The sequence below is a fragment of the Myotis daubentonii genome, chromosome 5 (assembly GCF_963259705.1).
Source record: "Myotis daubentonii chromosome 5, mMyoDau2.1, whole genome shotgun sequence".
In the NCBI taxonomy this organism is placed as follows: domain Eukaryota; kingdom Metazoa; phylum Chordata; class Mammalia; order Chiroptera; family Vespertilionidae; genus Myotis; species Myotis daubentonii.
In genome coordinates, this window is record NC_081844.1 from 46,915,238 (window position 1) to 46,942,826 (window position 27,589).

The 27,589-nt window shown below is 40.4% G+C and overlaps 1 protein-coding gene across 4 annotated transcripts in view; it reads right to left on the reverse strand.

Annotated features, from left to right (window-relative positions):
* The window catches only part of GASK1B (golgi associated kinase 1B), a 49,480-nt gene that overhangs the window by 18,625 nt on the left and 3,266 nt on the right, over nt 1-27,589 (reverse strand). For all 4 annotated transcript variants that reach the window (XM_059697710.1, XM_059697711.1, XM_059697713.1 and 1 more), the window contains exon 3: nt 9,282-9,496. In XM_059697710.1, the coding sequence (XP_059553693.1) occupies nt 9,282-9,496 (215 nt within the window). The remainder of the gene's footprint in view (nt 1-9,281; nt 9,497-27,589) is intronic.

Sequence of the window (27,589 nt, forward strand, 5' to 3'; positions counted from 1 at the left end):
AGGCTGAAATGATGACTTACTATTTAACCACCTGTGTATAAATATGATGCCATTTGTCCTCCCAAACTATGATGATTTATTTACTTTATTTTATTTTATTTTTTTAATATATTTTATTGATTTTTTACAGAGAGGAAGGGAGATAGAGAACTAGAAACATCGATGAAAGAGAAACATCGATCAGCTGCCTCCTGCATATCTCCTACTGGGGATGTGCCCACAACCCAGGTACATGCCCTTGACCGGAATCGAACCTGGGACCCCTCAGTCCGCAGGCCGACGCTCTATCCACTGAGCCAAACCGGTTTTGGCTATTTTATTTTTTAATATATTTTTATTGATTTCAGAGAGGAAGGGAGAGGGAGAGAGAGATAGAAACATCAATGATAAGAGAGAATCATTGATCGGCTGCCTCCTGCACGCCCCCCACTGGAATTCAAGCCTGCAACCTGGGCATGTGCCCTTGACTGGAATCAAACCCAGGACCCTTCAGTCTGCAGGCCAACGCTCTATCGACTGAGCCAAACCAGCTAGGGCTATGATGATTTATTTTTAAATAAAATAAAAAATTAAAATTCTATAACATAAATAAATAAGTCAAATCATTTTAAAACTATTATGATAGCCCAAATTCTTCCTTAATAAAAATAGTATTATTTTAGCCATTTCATTTGTATCCATTTTTCTGCAAAAATATGTGTTTTTTTAAATTCAGAAGCAAATCTGTATGCTTCTTTTACATCACTTCCCCTGTCTCTACACATCTAAATATCTAAAACAATAATGATATTGGGGGTATCTACTAAACACCAAGTTTTCTAGCCAATTTGTTCATGTATTGCAAGCAGTGCTCAGAAAAATAAAACTGTAGTGTCACAACATAATTGGAAAGTCTTGTATGGCCTCTTTAAATAAGATATGCCCTACATGTCCTCTACCTTAGTAAGTGAGTCTCTGTAATCAAATGAACACTATGATTCTCATCATTAAAAGGTGAAGATTTTTTTCAGTAAACCACAAAAAAACAGAAATATATTGTTCTCTACTAGCAAACCTTCTGAACCTTGGCAGACTTCACTCCCTAAATCCCAGCCAGTTCTGCATGCCAACTAATACTGCCAAAGCTAATCTGAGGCTTTCTTTGCTCCTCGAAGCCAAGACTGTATCTGACTGCATCATCCTTCATTGTTTGCTAGCAAATGAACAAACAAACAAACAAAAAGATATCATTTGCTTGCTTGGACACAACCAATAAATAATGGTTAGAGACCCTTTAGATTGGCAATGTACTAATTCTGCAAAACAATAAAACTGACCCAAACAATTTGAAATCCCAGTGTCTGGTCCCCTGGATTGGTATGCCTCCTCCTGGCAGAGCACCTGTGAGTGATTTTCCTCACTGACCTCTGAAAGTTGGAGGGGAGACACTTAATCACTAAGTAGGTATAAGAGGGGGGAATGCTTGGAAGATTCTCATAATCTATCATGGTGGCCACAGTTGGAATCCTTCTTTACTTAGCATATAGAATATTCCTGAAGAAATAAATATTCTTTTATTGAAAACTAATATTTCCTCTTATTTGGACTACAATTAGTTGGAATTTTTACTTTAACGATTATGCATTACGTGTAAAAAATGATACACAGAATAAAGAATAGGAGAGGCTAGGTCAGAAATGAACCCCTATTAATCTAATTCATTATATTCAGTAATTAAATCATTCAAAGCCAGGCAAGAGTTAGAAGAGTTAAGTGAAGAGAGACAACTGTAGGGGGAAAGCCATACCAATTCATAGTTGCTTGCTGAGTTTATGAACATAAGTTTATTACTCACAGTCATCAGAGAAAAAAACTACCTTCATGGAACAGGAAGTTTCCATAAGCATCATTTTCCCCATTCTGAATGTTTTCACACTTCCAGCCCTTTGTTATATCCCTGTCTCTGAAACTCTTCCTGACTCTTGTATTCACCTGATTTCTATACTAAATGTCACATTCTCAGTCCACATTTTCTGACCTCCAATTCCACACAAACAAATATCATCCTATTTATTTCTATAGGATGTTAAACTTAACTCAATTGTGATACCTGATATACTCTGCTATGATTATCTGTCTTTTTAATTAGATTTCATAACTCCTGAGGCCAGGGATATGGTCTCATCCATCTCTTTATTACCAACACTAAACCTCAAGTGTCTGGAACAGAGAAGAGCTCAAAAAACATCGGTCAAATCAAAGTGAGAAGAAGTATGTGTAACTCATCTTGCTGATGGTGGGAGCAAACATCTCCTAAGATACAGCTCTGTTGTCCCACTCTGTAAAAATCCTTTAATGTCTCATCAAATAGTTATTCTTATAAAATGTAAGCACAGTAAGAACTTCATTAAATAGTAAAAATATTACATTTTTTTATTCATTTGAGTTTTCATTTTCTAAAGTTATACTTCTCTTCCTTTAACAAACTTTCTTATTTCAGGTACACTTTTATGTCTTTCACCTTTAAGGTTTTTAATGTGACATTTTGTATTTAATGTTTTAATATAACTAGGTAGTTTTCTTTGATAAAAAAAATATGCCCTGAGAAACTATGACATTTTCAGACATTCTGATGCTAATTGAAAGTTTCCAAAGTTGAATAAGGCAGGAACTGCCTTTGAGAGATTCATGGTTTATTAAGAAAAGACAGACTAGTCAAAAATATTTAAAACTTAATGTGAAAGATCTATGATATAAGTATGAAAGTACATAAGAGTAGAAAATGAAATGATTTGGGAATGATACAATTTAATGAATAAAAATAATAATAAAATACTTTATTTAATTCTTACAATGATATTTACCTCTATTATTTCTGGATGATCGATTTCCTAATTAACATGTAACATTCACTGAGCACCTACTGTGTACTAGGCATGTTCTAAATCCTTTATGTGTACAAAAGTATTGAATCCTCTCAATAGCCCTCTACATAAACAACATTATTATTCCTACCTTTATAGATGAGGAAACTGAGGCAGAGAGGGGTTAAGTATCTTCTCAATGTTAAAAAGTTAGTATTGGCATCTGGGATTCAAATTTAGCAGGCTGGCTCCAGAACCTCAGTTCCTAACCATCACATGAACTATCTCTGACATCAAATTTCTACATCTTAATCTTTTCCTATTATTTTTAATATACTCTTTTGAAAAAAATGTGACCAAACCTTGGAAACTCAAACGCTCTCTAGAATACTATTCTTTTGTCATCCTAATGAAGTGAATTTTTGTCTACGAAGTCATATCCCCACGCTTCATGTATAAAAGGTTGCTTGTGTCTCTATCACATTTAACAGACACAGTAAAATGGCATAGCCTTTGTGAATGCAGATTTGTTAATTGGGTAAAACAAAAAGAATGTTGTGTACAGAAAATCAACAACTGGCTTCTGTATTCTCTCTTGCCCTTGCTGTAGCATCATGAAACAAGTAATTTTAGTTTGCATCACGCATAGCCTTTCTAAGATTGTTCATAAAATCTATTCAATACACTTTATCCCAAACACCATTTAAATAAAGCATATATCAAATATAAAATAAAAATCTCAGTGAAATTAATGAAAAGAATTGCTGTATAAAAGATAACTACTTACTATGGTACTCATGAAAAAGGGACTAAGTTTGTTTATTCATTTATTTGCTCAGTAAACATCTATATAAACAGTGTATGGTGGTAAATATAAGAATTAAAAATAACAACTAAGATATGATTTATTAAAAATGTAAAATTTCGCCCAGCTGGTATTGTTCAGTAGTTGAGCATCGAACGACCCTTGAGCCCAGAGGTCACAGGTTCAATTCCTGGTAAAGGCACATGCCTGGGTTGCAGGCTCAATCCCCAGTGTGGGGGCATGCATTCAATGATGTTTCTATCTTTCTATCTATTCCTCTCCCTCTCTCTCTAAAATCAATAAAAAACATATTTTTTAAAAAGATAAATTTCTCTAGAGCAAAATCTACTATGAGTAAAGTCAAAAGTAAGAAAAATTATTTGAGACATATAGGAATGATGAAGCAAATTTCCATGATATAAATACAAAATGTGTTTATAAATCAATAAGCAAATGTTATGGAATGCAATATAAAAGGGCAATGGTATGAATACACAATTCACAAAAAAAGAAATACAAATAAACAATATTTGAAAATATGTACATCCTCAATCTCATTCATAATGAAAGAACTGGAAATATAAACAAGACCCCCCACTACCCTCCAAAATAAGCCAAAATATTAATTAGTTTTCCACTTCCAAAAATTAGCAAGAAAAGGGGAAACGGGCACCCTAATACTTTCCTTAGGAAATTGTAAAATGCTGCAACATCTAAAGGAAATTAGCCTTTTGTCTGTTGCACAGTAGGAAGCAAATAGATATTAGATAAATGAAAAAAAAAATGTATGTCCACTCTCACAGATGCTGTCCTCATACATATAATTTGATATACTTTTGTAGATGTAAGCAAATTAATTAGCAATCAAATTAATTTCTAACACTCAGATTCAGTGCTTTTTAATTAGAGCCAAAATTAGGAACTTCAATCGTGGTATCATTACTTGAACAGGTTCAGTAAAGTCTTGCAGAGATCTCATCCTCATACATTATCAAGACTGAGAAAGTTTCCAGCCCCCTCCCCCCTTCCCCAGGCAGAAGGAACAAGAGGGTAGACTACAAAAAGAACTGACCTACCAATAGAATCAGTTCCTGATGCCCAATATCTCAAGCCAAAGGTGAATCTTGGTCATAGAGTATGAGTGGATTGGAGGGAGTTATCCAGGTAATAAATGACAAAACCTGAACTAAGATAGGAACACAAGCTATTCCTAAAAGATAGATTTGGGTGATACCAAAGATATCACTGTATGGATGTGCAGGTATGTATTGTAGAGCATCTAGGTGATTCCCAGATCTTTGACTTAGAAAATAAGCAAATTCATTTTATGATGCCCCATAAAATGAATTGAAAGAAGCATTATTCACAAGTTTGTTTCTTAAACCAAAACTCCTGAGTTTGACTCCAATTTCTGTTGCATGCCAACTATGTGAGACCTTGCCCAAGTTACTTCATTTCTCTTTGTCTAGATTTCCTCAAATCTAAAATAAGAATAAGTGTCTACTTCATAGGGTTGACATGGGGATTAAATAAATTAATATCTTAGTGCTTAGTATCAAGTGCTCAGGACAGTGCCATGAATATAGCAAGTGTTATATGTTTGCTAGATTATCAATAGTATTAGTTTAAGGATTTGAAATATTTATCTTTGTTGAAAATTCATAACAACTCCTGTGCCCATATTTGTCCTCAGGACCACAGACAATGAATACAATGACGACAAAGGCTGTGATGCGCTCAGAAGGAGACTGTGGCTCAGCTGGAATCTGTTCTTGCTCAGTCAGGGCAATGAACGGAGAGCTACAAAGTGAACACACAGTTTGTGAAAACAGCTCTCTTTATCCATGTGCTATTGTATCTCTTATAGGCAGAATGTACCACTACTCCCCCAATAACCGTTTCAGACAAATAGTATATTTAAGCTGCTCTCAATATCATGTGAATAATTGTCAATCCCTCCTCATGTTTTGCCCTATCCTCTCTCAAACTCTTCCTCCTTTTCAAGCTATTTTATGGCAAAATGCTCTCTCTCCTTTGACCTCATAACAATGAGAACTTATATTACTTCAGCCAGCCATTATTTTTTTAATTTCTTTATTGATTAAGGTATTACATATGTGTCCTTATCACCCCACTACTCCCCCTACCCCCCACACTCATGCCCTCACCTCCCTGTTGTCTCTGTCCATTGGTTAGACTTATATGCATGCATACATGTCCTTTGGTTGATCTCTTCTCCTTACTCCCACCCTCCCCTACCTTCCCTCTGAGGTTTGACTGTCTGACCAGTGCTTCTCTGTCTCTGGATCTGGTTTTTTTCATCAGTTTATGTTGTTCATTATATTCCATAAATGAGTGAGATCATGTGATATTTATCTTTCTCTGACTGGTTTATTTCACTTAGCATAATGCACTCCAGTTCCATCCATGCTGTTGCAATGGTAAGAATTCCTTTTTTACCGCAGCATAGTATTCCATCGTGTAGATGTACCACAGTTTTTTAATCCACTCATCTGCTGATGGGCACTTAGGCTGTTTGCAAATCTTAGCTATGGTGAATTGTGCTGCTATGAACATAGGGGTGCATATATCCTTTCTGATTGGTGTTTCTGGTTTCTTGGGATACATTCCTAGAAGTGGGATCACTGGGTCAAATGGGAGCTCCATTTTTAGTTTTTTGAGGAAACTCCATACTGTTCTTCACAGTCTCAGCCAGCCATTCTTACATGAATCTATCTTTTTGTTTTATTCACCACATTTTCAAACTAAATATTTTTTAAAAAAATCAATCTTGAGGTGGGCAATGAGGATACAATCTTATACTGCTTTGTTACCCCTGCAGTTATTTTCTGTAGTATAATGCACAGTAGATGTCACATAAATACGTATTCATTGGTTGAAAGATAGTAGCTTTCCTCAATGATAAAGACAGATGTAGGATGAGATTTAATTGAAGATTCCAGAATTATAACAAATATTACTAGAGACAACTTCTAAAAGGGTTTGCCCTCTATTCAGTATAGGTTAGTTCTTATGTTCACTAGCTACAAACCTCAAGGTCATTCCTTTCTCATAAACTTCACTACCAGGTTCATAGGTTTCCTCTTCATCCTCCTGCTAGTCATCATCCTTAGAGCTTCAACATCTATGCTGGCCACTCCCCAAATATCTGGCCTCATAGTGAGTACCTTTACCTAATTAACCCTAGAAATCTTCATTCATTCTTCACTTGTTTGCTAATACATTTTTATCACACCACCTTCTTTTATTAACCTAACAATAACTTGGCAATTGTTTTACAATAATGTTTAAAAATATAATATCTAGAGTTATTCAAACTTGCTGAAACCTCTATTTGGGAACTTTCTAGCTATATAATACAGAACAAGTAAGGTAACTGTTGAGAGACAATTTTCCATGGCATTTCTGTCCATCTTATAGCAGGTTTAATTCTGCACTATCTCTACAAGTGTGTTAGTATAGCAAACAGCCTTGGAAGATACAAAGAGTATCTCCCTCTAGGATGGAAGGCAGATCTGTTTTCTGACCAAGATAATAAAGATACTGCCTCCTTTTGTGACAAATGTTAAGCAGGTTTGCTAGCAGCCTCTTACAAGATTGGAGGATTCCTAAGTTTAGAGCTTTCAGCAATGACACAACTCCGCTATATGCTGCATTCAACAGGGCCACTCTGTACCACCCCAATGGGACTTGAGGGGCAAAGGACCATGAAGCTTTTGCCAGCTGCCATGAGTAATGAGGTCATTTGTGTCTGGCTTGGGAGTCTTTTGTTTCTGCTAGCATCCATGAACGTGTGGCTGGCTAACTTCTTAGCTTGTGAGAAGGGTAAGATCTCAGGCCTGTCACGGTTCGTGATAATAACTTCTTTATGCCTCAGCTTCCCCTATCTGTAGAATGGAGGGGGTGTTTAGAACCAGCCTGAGCCTTGCAGCTGGACTGTTCAACAGTATTTGGTGACTTACTGCCTCCTTGCCAAACCAAATTTCATGTTTTCCAGCTCAGCTCTCGCTGGTGGCTCTGTGGCATTGACACCATAAATCATTCTCTCCTTCTTGAAAGTTTCCAATCTCTAGACGGTGAGTCTGAATTAAACTTGTTTTCTTCCTACATTTCTCTCTCTCTTTAAAAAAGAGATTATTCATAAAATCCATTCAATACACTCCATCCCAAACACCATTTAAATAAATGGTAGAATTTATTTAAATCCCCCCAAACTGACTGGACAGACAGCAAAGACCTGAATAAAAGCTTGATGCTAAAAAAATAAAATAAAATAAAAATAATAATAATAATATATAGGGTAGAGCAATAGGAGGTTTACAATTATGAATAAGCAAAACACAAGAGTTTATTCTTATTATTATTTATTAATATTGTATTATTTTCCACACAAACAACGACAAACCTACTTTTGCCCCACCCTGTATAAAATTCTAAAGGCTTTTAAATTGGAAGCAGACATCTGAGGAATCTATATGCCATCCTGAAAAGTCACACACACCCGAAAGGAGAATGTTTTGCAAATGCCCTAAGACAGTCTTAAATTTCCACAAAATACTCATTAACAATATAGCAACAGAAATCCAAGTTTGTTTTTAATAGAGGAAGGAAAAAGCAGAAATCAGAATGAGGGGGTAGACGGAGTCAAAGGATCTTTATCAAAAGGAGTTAAGAGTTATGAGAAACCTAGGAAATGTCGAGTCATTCAATTATGTATTAGTTATTCTCTGATGTTTAATCTTAATTAAATATTTGCAAAAAAATTACTGAAAAGAAAACAGGGGAAATGGTGGTTGTAAGCTGTGTGGCCAATCTGACCACTGAAACACAGGGAGGAATGATGAAAAGAAGACAAACTTTTGCCATCCACAGATCCCAGGGAATCCCAGCTCCAGCTGTCAGTGGTCTTAAGAATTTGTGATGTAGTACTTTCAACAATAAAAATTTTTAAACTTTTAAAAATTGCCTGGCTGGCATGGCTCAGTGGTTTAACATCGACCTATGAACCAGGAGGTCAATAGTTTGATTCCCAGTCAGGGCAAATGCCTGGGTTGCAGGCACGATCCCAGCGGGCAACCAATCAATGATTCTCCCTCATCACTGATGTTTCTGTCTCTTTCTCCCTTCCTCTCTGAAATTATATATATATATATATATATATATATATATATATATATATATATATATAATTTTTATATGTATATATGATTTTTTAATTTTAAAATTTTAAAAAGGAACTGGCATTAGTTGCTTAACTTCACCAAACTTCAATTTACTCACTTCCCAAATCGGGTAAGACTATCCACCTTGAAGAATTATTGATGGGTTACCTCAATAAATTGTATCTATGGTAAGTATAACTATTGCAAGATCGAAACACTGAAGAATTACCTCTTCAGAAATTAATAAAAGAACTGAGGGACATTTCTAAATATTTCCCTAAAGGACATAAAAGTGTATCATGAGGTACTATATATACTCGCCAAATATAGCAAGAGAGAACTTAAACTCTGGCTTCATAAAAACTCAAGGTGCAGAAAATCCCTTCGTGTCAGACTTGCCTAACTCAGCGTTAGTCTTAGAAAACCACTTGCTTGATTTGGCGAACTCACCTGTAACAGGAAATCAAAGAGGGCCATCTTGGACCACTCGTGGTGATGCACTGCAGTACAGCCCCACTCAGGTCTGGGTGCGCGGCCATGCTGCCAGCACTTCTGCTTTAGCAGCTGCTGGTAGGCTCCCCAGGTGAGCTTCACAGAAGAGTGGGTCTCGTTACTTGTTGGAGCTAAAGATGGATCCCAGAGAATAACAGGACAGGGGCGGCCATCTAGGGAATTAAAACAAACAAACATGTTTTCAGCATGTGATTGCTGAGTGAGTGTGTCCTCGGGCAGTCACACATTTTCACAGCTTCAGGCTCTCGCCTGTCAAATGCCAGAGTGTGATTAGACGATATGTTATGATCCCTTTATCTTCTGAGGCTTTAATATTTAATACCTCAATGATGCTTCCTGAGCGAAGTCTTATATAACGGAAGGTATTGTTAGACAATTAGAAATGTTTTTTAAACAGGATACTTGAAAGATGTGGCAGAAATTGGCTACTAACCACCAATAAGAACGTCCTCTGGTTAATGTGGTTTTATTCCACATCTAAAAGTAGGCACCACAAAAAAAGGAAAGGATCCAGACACGTATAATTGTCTATTCAATGTCTGAATGGAACTGCTCTCTATTTGTAATAACAACTGTCTGATTTTCTGAGGCTGCTTTATGATGTCAGGAAGAAAAAGAATTTTCAGAAGTCGCAAATTTAAAAGTGAAATTGTATGGTTCACAACCGTCACCACAATCTCCAAAGAAAAAGAAGCAAGAGTGTGTTTTTTCTTCTTTGATAAAAACATCAGTGCTCTTGGTAACAGATCATTTACTCACATGTAACCTCACAAAATGTATTTAAGCAAATGTTATTTCTTCAACTGCATGGGTATAGGTGATTTTTCAAAAAACCTGTCACTTGAATTGTTTTTGCCTCACTTCAGATAGTTTTAAAATTTCATTGCTAAACTGCATCAAATGACAAGCCTGACTGAAGTCACCATAAACAGTGAAGACCATGATGGGTTCCACTGGAGGACACTTCAACCTCAGAACCAATGGCATCACTCCCAGGCCCCTGTTTCTGCTAAAGTCACTGAGAGAAGGCATGGAGGAGCTTTGCTTATCACTCAGAAATCAGAATGACACTCATGGGGGGAAAGAAACAAAAAACTAAGTCACAAAGATGTGTAGAAAAAAAAAACAAAACCAAACCACCTAACTCACTTTTAACAGGCCTGGGCAATAGAAGCCTCTGAAATTATGACTGGAATGTCTAGACACATCACGGGGATTTTTAAAAGCCATCTATAATAATAAAAGCATAATATGCTAATTAGACTGGACAGCCGAACAGCCTTCCAGACGTCATTCTGGATGTCCTTTGGGACGAAGCCATGGCAGTGGGGGCCAAGGCAGAGTGGTTAGGGGCGATCAGGCAGGCAGGCAGGCAGGCGAGCGGTTAGGAGCCAGCGGTCCCAGATTGCGAGAGGGATGTCCAACTGCCAGTTTAGGCCCAATCCCGGGATCGGGCTTAAACTGGCAGTCGGACATCCCCCTTAGGATCCAAAATTGTGAGACGGTGCAGGCCAGGCCGAGGGACCCCCCCGCCCACCATGCACCAGGCCTCTAGTTTAAAGTAACCTAAGAGTTTCTCAAAGTATAACTGGTTTCCTTTTTGTTAAAGACTTTTGTTTTCCCACCTTGCTTGCATGCTTCTTGCTGAGTTTTTATCTCTGGTCTTAAATGCAGGAATTCATCATCTTCTCTAACCACTCTTGAATTTGGGGTTACACTGACCTCAATAATTTTAACAGCATTCACTTAATCATTCTAATCACCTGTATTCTAGTTTTGTTTAAAAAAAGAAAATCTTTCTCCCCTTAGCCTTGAAATTTAGGCCAAGGCATGCCACAGTTATTGACATACAATTTAAGAGGAAAAAAACAGAGAAAACAAACAAAAAAAACTTGAACCATAAATAAGGAATTTCTTTTTTAACATTCCTACTCTCCTTTTTCTTTATTTTTACTTTGTTAAATGCTTTGGGGCTCCTGGGACCTAATTATCTTCTTAGATATAATATAAATCTAATTTTAAATGTATTGCTCCAACTATTATGCCAATTTAAAAATAATAATAATATATTCCAGACAAAAGCAGTCCATCATGCAGTGAGAGATACATATAAATCAGTGTAAGCAAACATGACCAGAAGACACAATATAGCTTTCAAAGACATGAATACTGCAGACTTCTAAAGATAAACATCCAGAAGCTCTATCAGTCAGGGTCTTTGGACCAAAGTGATACCCAGACAGCTCTTTGCACTCTCAGTGCTAGGAAGTATTCAAAGGGAGGTGAATACTGAAGTTTAACAACACAAGCCAACACATGAGACAGACAGGCCAGAACAGTTTCCTCGGCAATTCACTTAAGACCCTCAGAGAAGTAAGGAAATTATCTACATAAACAATTGAAATAATTGACAGCCTTTCTGGGCTGTCTTTCCTTTCCTTTGGAAACATTTGTTTCTTATTTTCAAACTAATTAAAAGTAAATCTACTCATTTTAAAAAACATGGGAAAACATTAAAATGTGTAGCTAAGGAAACAAAAACCATCTATAATCTCCTACCCCAGTAGGTTCTGTTATTTGGATATTTACCTCTGGTAGTTTCCCATCCCTTTCTTTCTCACCTGGAGGACAGGTAAGAAAATTAATTTCTGTTTAAAGAGTATAGCTTATGGTTAAAGCCCAGACTCTGGAATCCATCAAACCTTTTCAATTCTGATCACATTACTTCTTAGCCTTGTAGCAGTAGACAAGTTATACAATCTCTCCTTGCTCTTTTCTTCTGTAAAATGAGAGTAAATTATATACCTTCCAAAAGGACTTTGTTAAGCTAACGGGGTTCACACACTTAAAATTATCAACCTGGTACCTAACATTTGCAGATCTCAGAAAGGTTTTGCTATGATTATTATTACATATATACATTGTGCAATTACATAATTCATCAGTCTTCAACTGGCCTTTATTTGTTTACTAGAGGCCCAGTGCACAGGATTCATGCACTTGGTGGAGGGGCGTGGCCTGCGGGGATTGGCCCACTGTGGGAGCACCCCTCATCCTGGCCAGCCGAGTGGCTGTGGACCAGCCCTATGAGCGGCTCATCCCAGTCAACCAAGTGGCGCTCCCACTGTGGGAGCGCACTGACCACCAGGGGGCAGCTCCTGCATTGAGTGTCTGCCCCCTGGTGGTCAATGTGTGTCATAGCGACCAATCGTTTCACTGTTTGGTTGATTTGCATATTAGGTTTTTATTATATAGGATTGAGCATCTACTATATACCAAGCATCATTCTACACTTGAAATAATTAATGCATTTTTTTCTTTCATAAAACTTACATTTCCACAAGGGGAAGGAAGCAACTATTATGCATAGAAAATAAACCATTTGGGATCATCTTTTATATACAATTTGTTATAATTATTTCACTAAATATATCATAGACATTTCTCTTATTATAAAATATTTTTAAATAGAATCACCTTATGATACAGTGATCTAAGCCAGTGGTCAATAAACTTGGTTAAAGGACAGATAGTAAATATTTGAATCTTTCAGGGCTACATAGTCTCCGTTGCAACTATTCAACTATGCAAATGCTCAATGGTTATAGCATGAAAACAATGAAAGACACTATATCAATAAATGGTCTTGGCTCTGCTCCGATAAAGCTTTATTTCCAGTGTCATAGTAATATTGTTAATCTTTTTTCCCAACCATTTAAACTTGCAGAAACCATTTACCGCTTACAAGTCATACAAAAACAGGCAGTAGATCTTCATCCTGTCCAGTCTACAAGTACATTGTATTTCATTTACCGCTTCTCTACTTGAGATCATCAAATCTGCTGAATGGCACATTTTCTATATGATTGTTTAAAAAGTCGTTCTCCGACTGCCAAAGGAAGGGAGCTTTTAGCTGATAGGAATACTTGATTTTCAATTAATATTCTGTTTTCCTCTTCACCCATCCATGGTCCCTCAGCAAAATATTTTGAATGTTATCACATGAAGGCATTCCATCCTGCCCGGCTGGGAATCAGAGCGCCTCAGGAAAAGGGGGTTTCCAGGAAGCAAGAAAAGGCAGGGTGCGCAGCATCCTGCACGCTGAGCGGTGGGTGGCTAGGGGGCCTTTTGACTCACGGGTGTTCTTGCTCTGCATCAGCACCTATGGCCCGCGAGAATACAGCAGTAGTCAGTATGGCTCCAGACCTCAGAGCCATGAGGACTACTGTGAGCAGCCCACTTTTTAGAAAATACGGCTATTAAAAGAATTATCTGAACTTTGCTAGGTCTGAAGTGATGACAGGAAAATAGTCTCTGAAAACAGGAAACTGGTTAAAGCAACTTACCCCGGAATTTTTCAGAGAGGAGGAGCATTCATCTCTTCGCGTTCAAGTTTGTCAAAATGATGCAGTAATGTACTCTCTAGAGAAATATTAACAGTGCAGAGATAAAATTCTAACTGTCAGCGTGGTGCGAAAGCGGGTCTTAAAAGATATGTGGGTGTTCGAGTGAATTAAAGGTGATACAGCTGTCTTTAAAAAATGAGACTCCCGGGAAAGCTGTTTCTCCCCCCAAATCTGAATATTTTCCCTGAATTCTAATGTTCTCTCAAGTTGTTCTTTACTCAAAAGCACAAAGAAGACATTCTTTCCTGAAGAGAAATGTGAAAATTCACTGAGAATGAATGCTGTGCACAATCTCCTTTGCCTCCTGTGAAATGCCCTTCACTTTGAACACCAGCTGACTGGCTTTGTCGAACTGTAGGTGGATGCTAAGCATGTTGAGAGGACTTGGGAATGTCTGTCTGTATTTGTCACTGAGCAAAAATAAGTAACAAATAGCCTGAGCACTGAAATCAAAAGTCTTTTTCTATCACATGGGCCAAGTTCCAAGACTCCTTGTGAACAGCCCAGCTCAGAGCCTTCATTAAAAACAACTCTACAAAAGCCACGATTGGAGACAAGGACCAGTCAAATGTGAGGCTCATCTTTGTTATAGGGAACAAGGTCTGTCGGGTTCCAGCGCAACCATCCAGTGCGTGGCAGGAAAACCTCAATGCTGCAGTTCTCTGACTGATAAAGGCAATTGCTGATGTTGATGCAACTCTGATGATCATGTAGAGGTGTCTAGTTGTTAGCGATCCCTTAAGTACTATCCACTCTATTTTCCAGCAATAGGATTTTGGCAATTAAAAGTATTAGACTGAAGGGAAAACGAAGGCTGGAGCTTTTGGTGCAGAGTTGTTGAATGCAAACAAGTTGTTGATGTGAGGCCCTGGGCAAAGGGGAATGCAAGATTCTGTAACAGGCCCTACCTGGTTTGGCTCAGTGGATGGAGCGTCAGCCTGCGGACTGAAGCGTCCCAGGTTCATTTCCAGTCAAGGGCATGTACCTTGGTTGTGGGCACATCCCCAGGAGGGGGTCTGCTGGGGGCAGCTGATCGATGTTTCTCTCTCATCGATGTTTCTAACTCTCTATCCTTCTCCCTTTCTCTCTGTAAAAAAAATTCAATAAGATATATTAAAAAAAAAAAAAAGATTCTGTAACAGCCAGAAGGAAGGAGGAAATGTGAAGGGTTATGTGAAATTTTACTTCTGGTCAAGGTTTTAAATATTGTTATTTAAAAAAAGTATTTACAATTGCCCCTTAATTGTCCTCAAATGGATCTATTGGTTCCTATGTGTCAGATGAAAAGAATTCAGAGTGAGGCATTCTGAAAATGGAAGCCTGGGCCTTTGAGAGTTCAGAGTTTAGTAGAAACAGATAAGAGCACATGCATATGATGATCAAATGAACTGTTTGACAGTTTGATGAGTGTTTTGAAGGCAACAAGTGAAGGACTAAAATAAAGACTGGGCTCTCGGTATAAAGCCGAGAAGTGAAGAAATGCTGTGCCCCAGAAGAGCAATGTGGTGAAATGTCACGGTTAATAAGAAGAACCTTTGCTGAAAAAGAGCTGAGAGTCTGGGGTAGAAAAAGCAGTCAGAATGTTGACTATTCTTGACTCCATCACTTGTCTCCACAGGACTTGAGCCAAGTCCTTCAGCCACCCTGACTGAGGCACAGCAAAGAAATCTGTCTGGCAGGGCTGCATGACAACCCAGTGGAATACTGAAAATGCAGCACTGTCCAATATTAACAAGAGCCTCATCTACATTCAGGTTTCATGACATAAAAAAGGGGTAGGTGGTAAGGAGGCAGAATTCCACAGATTTTACACGGATAGATTCTACACAGCCAGCCACGTTCTGAATATAGGGACCTGTTTCAATCACACAGAACTACATTTCTGGGTGATTTAGAATACCTTTTGTCAAAACACAAACAAACTATATTTACTTATCAAATTGTTTCTCACTTCATGATTTATTTTCTCTAGGTTGGACTGGGATAAAATAATCTCCATATTTCCGCAAGAGTTAGCTAAGGAAGTGGGCAAGGAGAATGTCTTGTGACTTCCTCCATCACAAACTACTTGAAGAATCTAAATCATCAGTTCTAATTTAAAAACAGTGTCCTCTTTTGCTCTGAACCTTTGACTAATGACAGGAACTTCTGCTTTCTAGGTCTGCCCTGGACTTCCGCTGTGTAAATGGAAACTCCTATCTCAATATTCCACTTAAAAACAAACAGGAATCAAACTTGACTGCAGAGGGTGGTGATGATGTGGTCATTGTGCCAGGCTCCACAAACAATCACATTTTGGGAACAAAGTCTTGGTCACTTCAGGGTGACCCAGTCTGAGGCAATTCAGTGTTTATTAATGTAGATAAAGGAACCATGAAGTCCTAACCAGAGTGACCTTCATACAGAGCAAAGCTCATTACATCACTACTCTTCTTTAAAAGCCTTCAATAATTCTCCATTATCAGCAAGATAAGATAATGTCTATGTCCTTACATGACATAAAACCCACCCACTTTCCACAGCTTTATCTTACCTCATCCTCACCCACAACCCCCCCCCCCCCCGCCCACAACCCTAATCTCCTTTTTACAGAACTATTTGCAGTTTCCTAAGCACACTCTGCCTTCACAAGTTTTTTACACATCTATTTTTTTTACCCTTTATACACCCATCCTATCTCACTCCACCCACAGTGACTTTAAAGAACCAGTTCTGACATTACCTCTTCTGGAAGTTTTTACATCCCTCCACTTACCCCTGTGCACATGCACGTGTGCACTTACACACACACACACACACACACACACACACACACACACACAGTGGACTAAATTCTCTCTCTCTGTGCCTGCAGGGCCCCTAAAAATATCTCCACAGAGGTCCTTATCCTACTTTTCTTGCATGGATGTTTTGCTCAGCTGTCTCCTTCCCTCTGAACTGAGAGCTCTGTGAAAATAGGAACCATTTTTTAAGGAACCACTTTTTAATCATCTTTGGATCTCCAACTCCTGACATAATGACTCAACCAAAGCAAGTATGCAACCTTGTGATTAATGAATGAATGCACCTTGAATAAAAGTTTGGTTGATATGACATCCCAGTAACCTGGGATTTCACTGTCCTTACGCTAAATGAATTGAGAAGGATTAGAGAGAAACTTGAGAAATAGAGGTAGGGATGTAAAGAGGTTTCCACGCCCTCATTCTACACAGCTTGTACTTGAAACATCACATCCATGTATCCGTATTCTATGAGACAATGGGATGATGAAAACAGGGGTGGTGGGAACCCCACTGCCTTTCTCCGCCTGACCCCAAATCACCATCATGAGGAGGGAAACAGTTGTTAAGGCATCATGGCTACATTCAAAAATAAGACCATAGGCAGTGGGTTACAATATGGATGTACGATGAACTAGAAAAACCCATGGCACAGCCATTGGAGGCTAATGGGAGATAGTATACAGTGATGAGGAATGAGGCTATGGAGTCCTCCCTACCCATATTTTTAACCCAGCCCCACCACCCAACCTGTGGACCTTCGGAGGACATATGTGATTATTCTCTGAGCCTCATTTCCCCACAGAAAATCTGTCCAAGAAAATCTGATTATGGGGCTGTTGTATGATTTAGTGAGATAATTGATGTAAAGTGCCTAGCATTCCGCAAATGAGATGTTGCCATTATCCACTATCAACTCCAAGCACTTTCTTTAAATGACAATTTTAGATGCCTGTTTATTTAGGTCAAGTAAACATCAATCTAGATAAACTAAGAAAAGCTAAGGAAACACATCACAAAGAGCTGAATCAGCTTGGAAACTGGATGAAAGTAAAAGGTAACATTTACTGAGCATTACTCCATGCTAGGCACTGTATTTTATACCTATCAACTCAATTTTCACAACACTTCTATGAAGGAAGCACTGTTATCATCCTTATTTTTTTTAATATATATATATTTATTGATTTCAGAGAGGAAGGGAGAAGGAGAGAGAGAGATGGAAACATCAATGATGAGAGAGAATCATTGATCGGCTGCCTCCTGCACTTCCCACACTGGGGGTCAAGCCCACAACCAAGGCATGTGCCCTTGGCCGGAATCGAACCCGGGAATCCTCAGTTCTCAGGCTGACACTCTATCAACTGAGCCAAGTCGGCTAGGGCATCATCCTTATTTTTATTATCACCTCCCTACTGTACTAATCTACACTAATAAAAGAGAAAATTGGTAATTGGTGTACGACGATACCCTTTTCATTGGCTAATCAGGGCTATATGCAAATTAACTGCCAACTAAGATTGGCAGTTAACTGCCAACAAGATGGCGGTTAATTTGCATATATAGGCACAATGCAGGGAAGCGAAAGGGAAAGCAGGAAGAAGCCCCCTGCCACTGACAGTGATTGGAAACCCAGGGGGGAGCTAAGAAACCCCAGGGCCGCCTTTGCCCTGCCCCCCAGCCATGATCAGAGAATCAGGTGCCTTTTCCACCCTGGCCAGTGACAGCAGGAAGTAGGGGTGGAGCCAGCGATGGGAGCTGGGCACGGTCGAAGCTGGCAGTCCCGGGAGCTAGGGGCCCCTTGCCTGGGCCTAAAGCGAAGCCCATGATCGTGGGGCCGCTGCAGCTGTGGGTCCCCGCTGCCCGGGCCGGACGCCTAGGCCAGAGGCATTAGGCCTGGGCAGGGGTGGAGCCTGCAACCGTGGGGAGCTGGGGGTCCCCTGGCCAGGCCTGACACCTCTGCTGGAAGCCTCAGGCCTGGTCAAGGAGCCGATCCTGCGATTGGAGGGTGATGGGGGTCAATGCCTGAGGGCTCCCAGTATGTGAGAGGGGGCAGGCTGGGCTGAGGGACACTCCCCCGCCCCACACCCAGTGCACGAATTTCGTGCACCGGGCCCCTAGTGAAGAAATAAGGTACAAAGAGATGAAGTTACTTGTCCCAGGTCACACAGCTATCAAGTGGTAGGGCCAGGATTCAAACTCAAGGAGTCTACATTGCCAGTTTCTGTGGGCTGACCTGTGTCCCCTCAAAATTTATATGTTGAAGCCTTAAACCACAGTGCCTCAGACTGTGACTGTATTTGGAGGACCTTTAAAGAGGGAATTAAGTTAAAATGAAGCTATCATGGTGGGCCTCCATCCAATCTGACTGTTGTCCTGATAAGAAGAGGAAATTAGAACATACAGACACAGAGAGAATGCCATCTGAGGGCACAGGGACAAGGTGACCATCCAAGCCAAGGAGCGAGGCCTCAGAAGAAATCAAACGTGCCGACACCTTGATCCTGGATTTTTGGCCTCCAGAACTGTGAGAAAATACATTTCGGTTGTTTAAGTTATGCAGTCTGAAGTATTTGTGACGGCAACCCTAGCAAACGAATACAACTGTCCATGCTCTTAACTACAAAGCTATTTGAATTAAAGACTATTCAGCTTTTTCCCCAGGCTTAAAGCAGTGCCTCACACACAGAAAGTAAATGCCATCGATTATGACTTAATTCGATGGAAAAGCCAATATTTGCCCATTAACTGAGGTGTGTGGGGATCTGGGGAGGCAGAGAGCTGTCTGTCTTAGTCCTTCCACTTCCTGTTGTCCTTAGGGATAGAGACAGCAACAGATTCAGTCCTAATGGAAAGGTCATGACCTTGAAATCAGTCTGGTGTTGAGTGAATCTTGAAATCAGTGGCAATAAGAAGATTCCCTCCAGGCCACTGAACTCTGACATGGTCCACTGGTGTCAGCTCCACAGGTGCAGGGATTCCTGACTGTCTTTCTCTCTAGAAGAGTGGCTGGCACATAGTAGGTGTTCAATAACTATTTCGTAAAAGAAGAAAAGATAAAAGTGATACTATAGAAGGGACTAACTTGCATGTAGCTGAGGCCCATGCATCTTTTATGAGGGAGCACTGTTTCAACGACTCATTGTCCCTTCTATCCCAGCCACGTGTGAGATCAGGGCACAAGTTGCAGAGACACAGCAGAGAAAGTGACCCGGTGTCCTACTTTGTCCACGAAGGTATGTAGTGGACTAACAAGTCGACACTAGAGCAGACCTGCTTGGAGCAGATGCTCAGAAAACTTCTGTTTGCTGATGAATAAAAGAATTAAGCTGACCAGCTCAGTTTGATTGCTAAAGAAATACCCTCAAGGCTTTTCTGATTAAAAAACTCAATGTGCTTTCAATTCAGATTGTAAAAAAACAAAAGATGATTCCTGCACTCCCAAATAAATATTGTAAGGAAGATTGCACATCTGTCCAAGATTTCCAGGACTTTGAAGTCAGTGTGTTTCCAAGTTGTGAATGCATCTCGGTTATTCTCATAACTCCCTACAAAACGCCTCTGTCCTTACCTGAGAGCCTGAAACAACATGAAATCTGCAGCTGCCACCCCTCTGCTGTGGGAACTGCACCAGCAAACCTCCCAGTGCTGCTCGGATAGACTCGAAAAGAGTGGAAAATACGCAATGTGTTTCTCCTGCTTTATAATGGGAGGAGGCAATCCAAGCTGGAAAACAGTGAGTGACTTGGGATCGACAATGAATTTAAATGGAAGTTAGTGGGATGTCTGCAGTTTGTCATCTAAGCGGCCCTGACATACAGAATTCGTGGAACTAGGTTGCCTTCATTCAGTCTGACAGCTCTGTGGCAGTAAAGCAGCATCTTAAAAATAAAGCGTACATAATGCATCTCCCATGCTGGGCATGAAACACAGCACAATGCTTCAACGCTACCAAAATGGTGTCCCTTGGGATTCGTTCACATTGCAGTGCGGACTGCTAGGGACAGCTTCGGCAAAGCTGCCAAATGGGAGATCACAGAGGGGGACAGGGTTTTCCTGTGCTCTTGACTTTTACATAGACATACCCACTTTGTCTTGTCTTAAGCAAACATTTTTAAATATTTTGTTAAAATAATTATCTACATGTATCAACACCACCCCACACCATGACCTTTGCAACGATTTATGACTTTTGCAAAAATAGTTTGGCAGAAAACACGCTGCTATGTTCAGTTACATTTGCTTGCATGTGATTATTTTTGTTAAAACAAGAAAATCTGCTCATCGTTGGCCTGCATTAAAAACAGAAAAATAAAACCTCGCAGCAATGTTCAGAGTGGTATGCCCATGCTTCCCTTGACTAACAAAGATGAGCAATGTTAAATCATTAGAGTGGAAAAGGAAATTAAATAGAAATGTTGGTATGGTGGTAAACCAGAAATCGCCATGCTAAAATTGGCACATTTTTGTCACTATCCCATAATGATATCAAGTTCTATTTGAGAGGTGGTGTGGGTGAAGTAAAACAACATGAGGAAAATTTAGTATCAGACAGAATCGGGTACAATTCTGCCCACTACTCCCTGGCTATATGTCTTTGGGCACATTTTATAACCTTGCTGAGCCTCGGGATTCCCATATTTAAATTATCAATAATATCTGCTGTGTAGCAGTGTTAAGTGGTTTAATAGACAAAAACACCAAATGTAGTATATAGGCACAGGAGTCTTTTTATAAATTCACAATTGAAGACTGCATTATTGCAAATACAGATTTTCTTAAAAGCCCTTTGATGCTACCTTTCAAATCATGTTTGTGTTTCCTGCAAAGAGATACATAGATGAGCCTCTGCTCTACTGATGACTGCTGCCTTTTGTAGAATGGTACACTGCAGGCCCTCCCATGCAATCCCAACCTCGCCCTTCCCCAAGGACACCCTTCTCCTGTTCTGGGTTACCTTCAGTAACTAACACCTGTCAGAATTAGAGGACTTAGTACACAGCCAGTAATTCCACTAATTTCACATATATTCAAGGAGAATCACCTAGAATTCATTAAGCTATACGATCAAGAACCTGACCCAGAAAAACCTGAGCTCGTGCCTGTGTGCTGATTAGATGGCCCATGTAAATTTCACTCATTAAAAAACACACATGTTTTTTATAAGATGAGTTTTATAATTGGGACTTTTTGTCCTTGGACTGAAACAACAGAATGCTTTGTCTGGAGGCTGGGGGCAAGGGAGAGCAATCAAATCCTAGTATTTGATTCTCTGACATCTCCCTTTGATTGTCACGTATCCTTTAACATCTAGACAATCTATCTGACTTTGAGCAAGATACTCAATTATTCTGAGCCTCTATTTCCACATCCAGAAAATGTCTCTCAAAGTGTACCCACCTCCTGAAAGTTTTATGAGATAATGAATGCACAGCACTTAAAACAGTGCCTGGTGCATAGTAACATCAATATTACTCTTGCTAAGGTCAAGGCCAGCCGTGGGCAAACTACGGCCCGCGGGCCGGATCCGGCCCGTTTGAAATGAATAAAACTAAAAAAAAAAAAAAAAAGACCGTACCCTTTTATGTAATGATGTTTACTTTGAATTTATATTAGTTCACACAAACACTCCATCCATGCTTTTGTTCCAGCCCTCCGGTCCAGTTTAAGAACCCATTGTGGCCCTCGAGTCAAAAAGTTTGCCCACCCCTGGTCAAGGCTGTTGTCTTCTTGAGAAAAAAAAAAGAGGTTCCAGTACCCTGTATCTTGTGTGTGTGAGTAAATCATCTGTTTCTAGTCATATTAAATAACTAAATATACTAATATATTGTGGTGATGGTGAAAGAAGACATACCTTAAGGCTCCTTAAAGGATTTGTTGAGGGAAAACGATTGATGAAAAGAAGAAAGACTTAGAAGTTACCAGACAAAGGTTTGAATTGTTTCTAGACAACTAACTCATTAAATAACCTTCAGCTGTCTTCTTGCTCCTTTTACTTGATCTCAAAATCGAGGTAACAAAAAAAAAATGTCTCCCACAGATTTCTTAGAATGGTTAAGTAAGATAAGCCAAATATCTATATTCAACTAATAATATAGACTAGATATGTTCTTGGTACTAGGCATGAATTTATTTCCACAAGTCAGATAACAGAAATAACATTTAGAGAAAATAACTTACAGGATTTGTTGGCTATCCACTCTCCCAAATATTAAAAGATTTACTCCCAACCAAGCCAGATCATCAGAGAAATATATACCTAAACTAAATCTTATTGTTCTTCCTACAGAAAACTCATTGTCAAATTACGTTAGAGTGTGAGGCCAGCATACTGATGGACCTTATAGAAAAAGTCGGTTTGGTTCAGTGGATAGAGCATCAGCCTGCAGCCTGAAGGGTCCTGGGTTCAATTCTGGTCAGGGCACATGCCCATTTGTGGGCTCGATCCCCAGTAGGAGTTGTGCAGGAGGGAGTCAATCAATGATTCTCTCTCATCATTAATGTTTCTCTCTCTCTCCCTTTCCCTTCCTCTCTGAAATCAAAAATATATTTTTTAAAAAAGAAAAAGCTCTATAAACCTTATTATTTGCATTATACAGATACTGCCAAAGACATTTTTTTTTATTACCTCTACAATGAGCTCTTACTAAAATCCTCCAGGAGAAATCCCAGCCTGGACTTAGGACGAAAATTAGTAGCACTTGTCCTGAGTATTGAAAGCTGAAGGCAAATATAGATTTACTGTTTAGAGTTAGTGAAACAGACCAGGAATGCATCCCTGCATTATTCCAAAATGTTTATTGAGCACCTACTATGTGCCAGACTCTCCACCAGGATCTATAAATGCAATGATACACAAGATAGGAAATATGTGTTCACAAACCTAGAGACTAGTGGAAAGGAACAGATTATTAAACAAGAATTATAATACAGAGCAATAACACAGAATGAGCCAGAAATTAGTGCTGGGTAACTAGATAAGAGCTATAACCCTCCTTAGGTGGACATGGAAAATAAAGCAAAGTTTGGATGAAGAGAAGAATAGGAAGACCCTAAAAGGAAAATACTCACTTCTGGGCAATCAGGAGAAAAAAGACACAAGTCAGGAAAAGAGTAGAAATAGGTGGATGGAGAAAGATAACAAGAACCTAAGACAGCCTAAGTATCTCCTACCATGACCAGAACTGATCTATTTACTAGAATATAGCTTATCTACACTAATAAAAGAGAAATATGCAAACTGACCATACCTTCGCACCGCCCACCAGCCAATCAGGAGTATGCAAATTAACCAAACAAAGCTGGCAGGTTAATTTGCATATGCAGGCACTGAGCGGCCAAGGGCAGGGTGGGATGCTTACGTTGTCACCATGGTGATGATGCAGGTGTTCTGCACCACCCCAGCTGCTCTGGGCCTCTGGGCAGCGTGGGAAGGCAGAAAGGTGGCTCTGGGCTGGAGCAAAGGCGGTGCCAGCAGCCAGGGGAAGGAAGGCCCATTCTTGCATGAATCTTTGTGTATCGGGCCTCTAGTGTCAGTATAATAGTCTATATAAGTAGAATTATATTGTGCAGAGTGCTCATAACTATATAAAAGTCATTTCATAGACTCTTAAAGAAATTGGCCTGATTTTATAACTCCAAATAACTAAATCAGAGAAGGTATCAAAGAAAGAACAAAGAAATATCTGGTCCTGAATGAGATATAATCTTAATTAATCACACTGAATGACATATTAATATAACCTTGTTGGTTGTGAGAGGACCAGACTATATTGAGATTATAAACTTTTCCTTCAAAGTGAATGCAACTGCCTTCTTTATCCCTAAAGATGCTAGCTATTCAGAGCAGAGAATTAAATATGTAAGTGGAATCTTGGTATCAAAAAGTTTAACCAGGCTGTCAGGAGACCAGGGTTTTAGTCCTAGTCAGTCACATAAAGAAATTATATGTGAAGCTTAAAGGCTATGTAACTCAATGAACTTGGTACTGCATGTGCTTATTGCAGTAAGAGAAATAGCCAATATTTATTGAAGATTTACTGTGTGACAAGCACTGGTTCCATGCATTTTCTATGTATTAACTAATAACCTCATGAGGTAGGTATTATTGTCATTTACACCTGAGGAAACTGAGGCACGCAGAGATACTGTAACATTTCCAGGTCACCTGGATGGCAAAGGCAAATGCAAGTGGTCCAGCTCCAGGGCCCAAGCCTCTACCCACTCCTTTATTCTCCCAACTTCCATCCAAAAGCATCCCAAGGAAGCTCAGAGGACCTATCAGAGCACTGTGCCTTAGGATGTATTCCAGAGTTCAAGCTTCTCAGGATCCTATATACACTAATAAAAGACAAACATGCAAATTGACCGTACCTTTGCTACGCCTTAAGCCATGCCCACCAGCCAATCAGAGCGACTATATGCAAATTAACCCAACCAAGATAGCGGCTGGCAGCCATGGAGCTGGAGCGAACAGGAGGCTTGGTTGCCCCAATGATGGAGGAAGCCAAGCTTCCCACCTGCCGCGGTGGCTGGCTCTGAGCTCCACTCAAAGCAACAAAGTTTCAATTATAGAAGGTAAATAAACCCCAGATACCTGCTTTCAGCCGGCAGTGGCCATGGAGCTGGAGTGAGCAGGAGGCTTGAGTTGCCCCTGGCAATGGAGGAAGCCAAGCTTTGCTCCTACCTGCCCTGGCCAGCTTTGAGCTCCTCTCGGGGCTACAAAGTTTCAATTATAGAAGGTAAATAAATCCCAGAAAGAAAAAAAAAGAAATGAAAAAAAGGAGCAGTTGGGAGCTTCAGTCCCAGCCTGAAAATGGCCCTCAGCCCCTCACCCAGACTGGCCAGGCACCCCAGTGGGGACCCCCACCCTAAAGGGGGTGTGGCCAGCCTGAAAACAGCCATCAGCCCCTCACCCAGGCTGGCCAGGCACCCCAGTGGGGACCCCCACCCTGAAGGGGGTGTGACCAGCTGCAAACAGCCATCAGCCCCTCATCCAGGCTGGCCAGGCACCCAAGCAGGACCCCCTCCCTGATCCGGGACACCCTTCAGGGCAAACCAGCCAGCCCCCACCCATGCACCAGGCCTCTATCCTATATAGTAAAAGGGTAATATGCAAACTGACCCTAACAACAGAAAGACTGGGAATGACTGGTCACTATGACACACACTGACCACCAGGGGGCAGATGCTCAATGCAGGATTTGCCCCCTGTTGGTCAGTGCGCTCCCACAGGGGGACTCTGCTCAGCCACAAGCCAGGCTGATGGCTGCCAGTACAGCAGTGGTGGTGGGAGCCTCTCCTGCCTCCTCAGCAGCGCTAAGGATGTCCAACTACAGCTTAGGCCTGCTCCCTGCTGGCAAGTGGACATCCCCCGAGGGCTGCCGGGCTGCCAGAGGGATGTCTGACTGCCAGCTTAGGCCCAATCCCCCGGGGAGTGGGCCTAAGCCAGCAAGTGGTCATCCCCAGAGGGGTCCCAGACTGCGAGAGGGCATAGGCCGGGCTGAGGGACCCCCCCACCCCGAGTGCACAAATTTTTGTGCACCAGGCCTCTAATATATATATATATATATATATATATATATATATATATATATATGCCTATGTGACCGTCCGATCATCCAACCAGTAGCTATGATGCACAATGACCACCAGGGGGCAGACGCTCCAACCAATAGCTACCAGTATAATGCACACTGACCACCAAGGGGCAGACACTCAACACAGGAGCTGCTGAGCTGGGGTGACTTGGCAGCGGTGGTTCTTGGGTGATGCACCCAGAACCAGAGAGGAGGGAGCCCATTTCTGGGATGCATCACCTGAGAACCACCCTCTCACAATCTGGGACCCTTCAGGGTATGTCAGAGAGCCAGTTTCGGCCTGACCCCCCCAGGCCAGGCCAAGGGACCCCACCAGTGCACGAATCATGAATCCATGCATTGGGCCTCTAGTGCTGACATAAAAATAAAGGGCAGTATAACATAACAAGGATGACCCTATGTCTTGCTTTGCCCCAGACAGCCACAGTGTATGCCTGTTGTCTCAGTGCCCACCCAAATCTTCTCTTACTCCAGGGTGTTCCAGTTTTAATAATACGGAATACAGTCACCTAAACCCAGCATAACGGTTAAAAGCTTATGTTATAAAGTTTGCTGGGTTTATACTTGAAACCTAACTTAGCCATTAAGATTACAGGGAGTCAATTACTTTGCCTAAATAAGCTTCAATTTTCTCATCTACTAACTGGAAATAATAATAGTGCCCACTTGATAGCATTGTTGTGGGAACCATAGGAATCAATGCATGTATAAACTATATGAGTCATTCATTCTTAGCAAACAGTGAGCACCCAAGAAAAGTTAGCTTTTACCAACATTGGATTAAAAGTGTGAGAGGCTATCATGGTGGACTGCTTTGTGAATTTGAGACATTAAAACATATCTATGAATCTGAAGCACTCAGACATGAGCCAGGATAAGTAAGAAATGCCAGACTTTTAAGTAAATCATTGATGCTTCACTTAAAGGTTTGGCAGTTCTAAAATGAAATTATAATTTCAACTCCATTGGGAATCTAGAGTTCTAATCCATTCCTGTCCAGACTCCATGGGAATCTCACTAAAATACTAAATTTCATGGTCACAAGGAATAAGGTAATCGTCTCTTAGTTTATAGTTAGTCATCTCTTTGGAGTCCTTCTTAGCCTCTTGGGGAAGCCTGGATTCACAGAGGCAACTTCTGTGGTTCTTCTGCTTTTAAACACAAGCCCCTGACCCACTCTGCTTTGTATTCTGGAAGAGCCTCAAGATTCAGAGAATATCCTTAATGGGGGAAGAGCATGGCCACAGGCCAGCCCCTTTACTGCAATGGAAGTGACTGGCTACATACTCAGAACCTAACAAAATGTTCGTCACCTGAGAGATTCTTGGAACTCAGACTCAGTAAACCAGTGGTTCTCAACCTTGGCTACACATTAGAATCACCTGGGAATCTTTTTACAATCCTGATTTCTGGGCTTCATCCTCCGGAAATTCTGTTTCTTTGTTAGGGGGTGAGGCCAC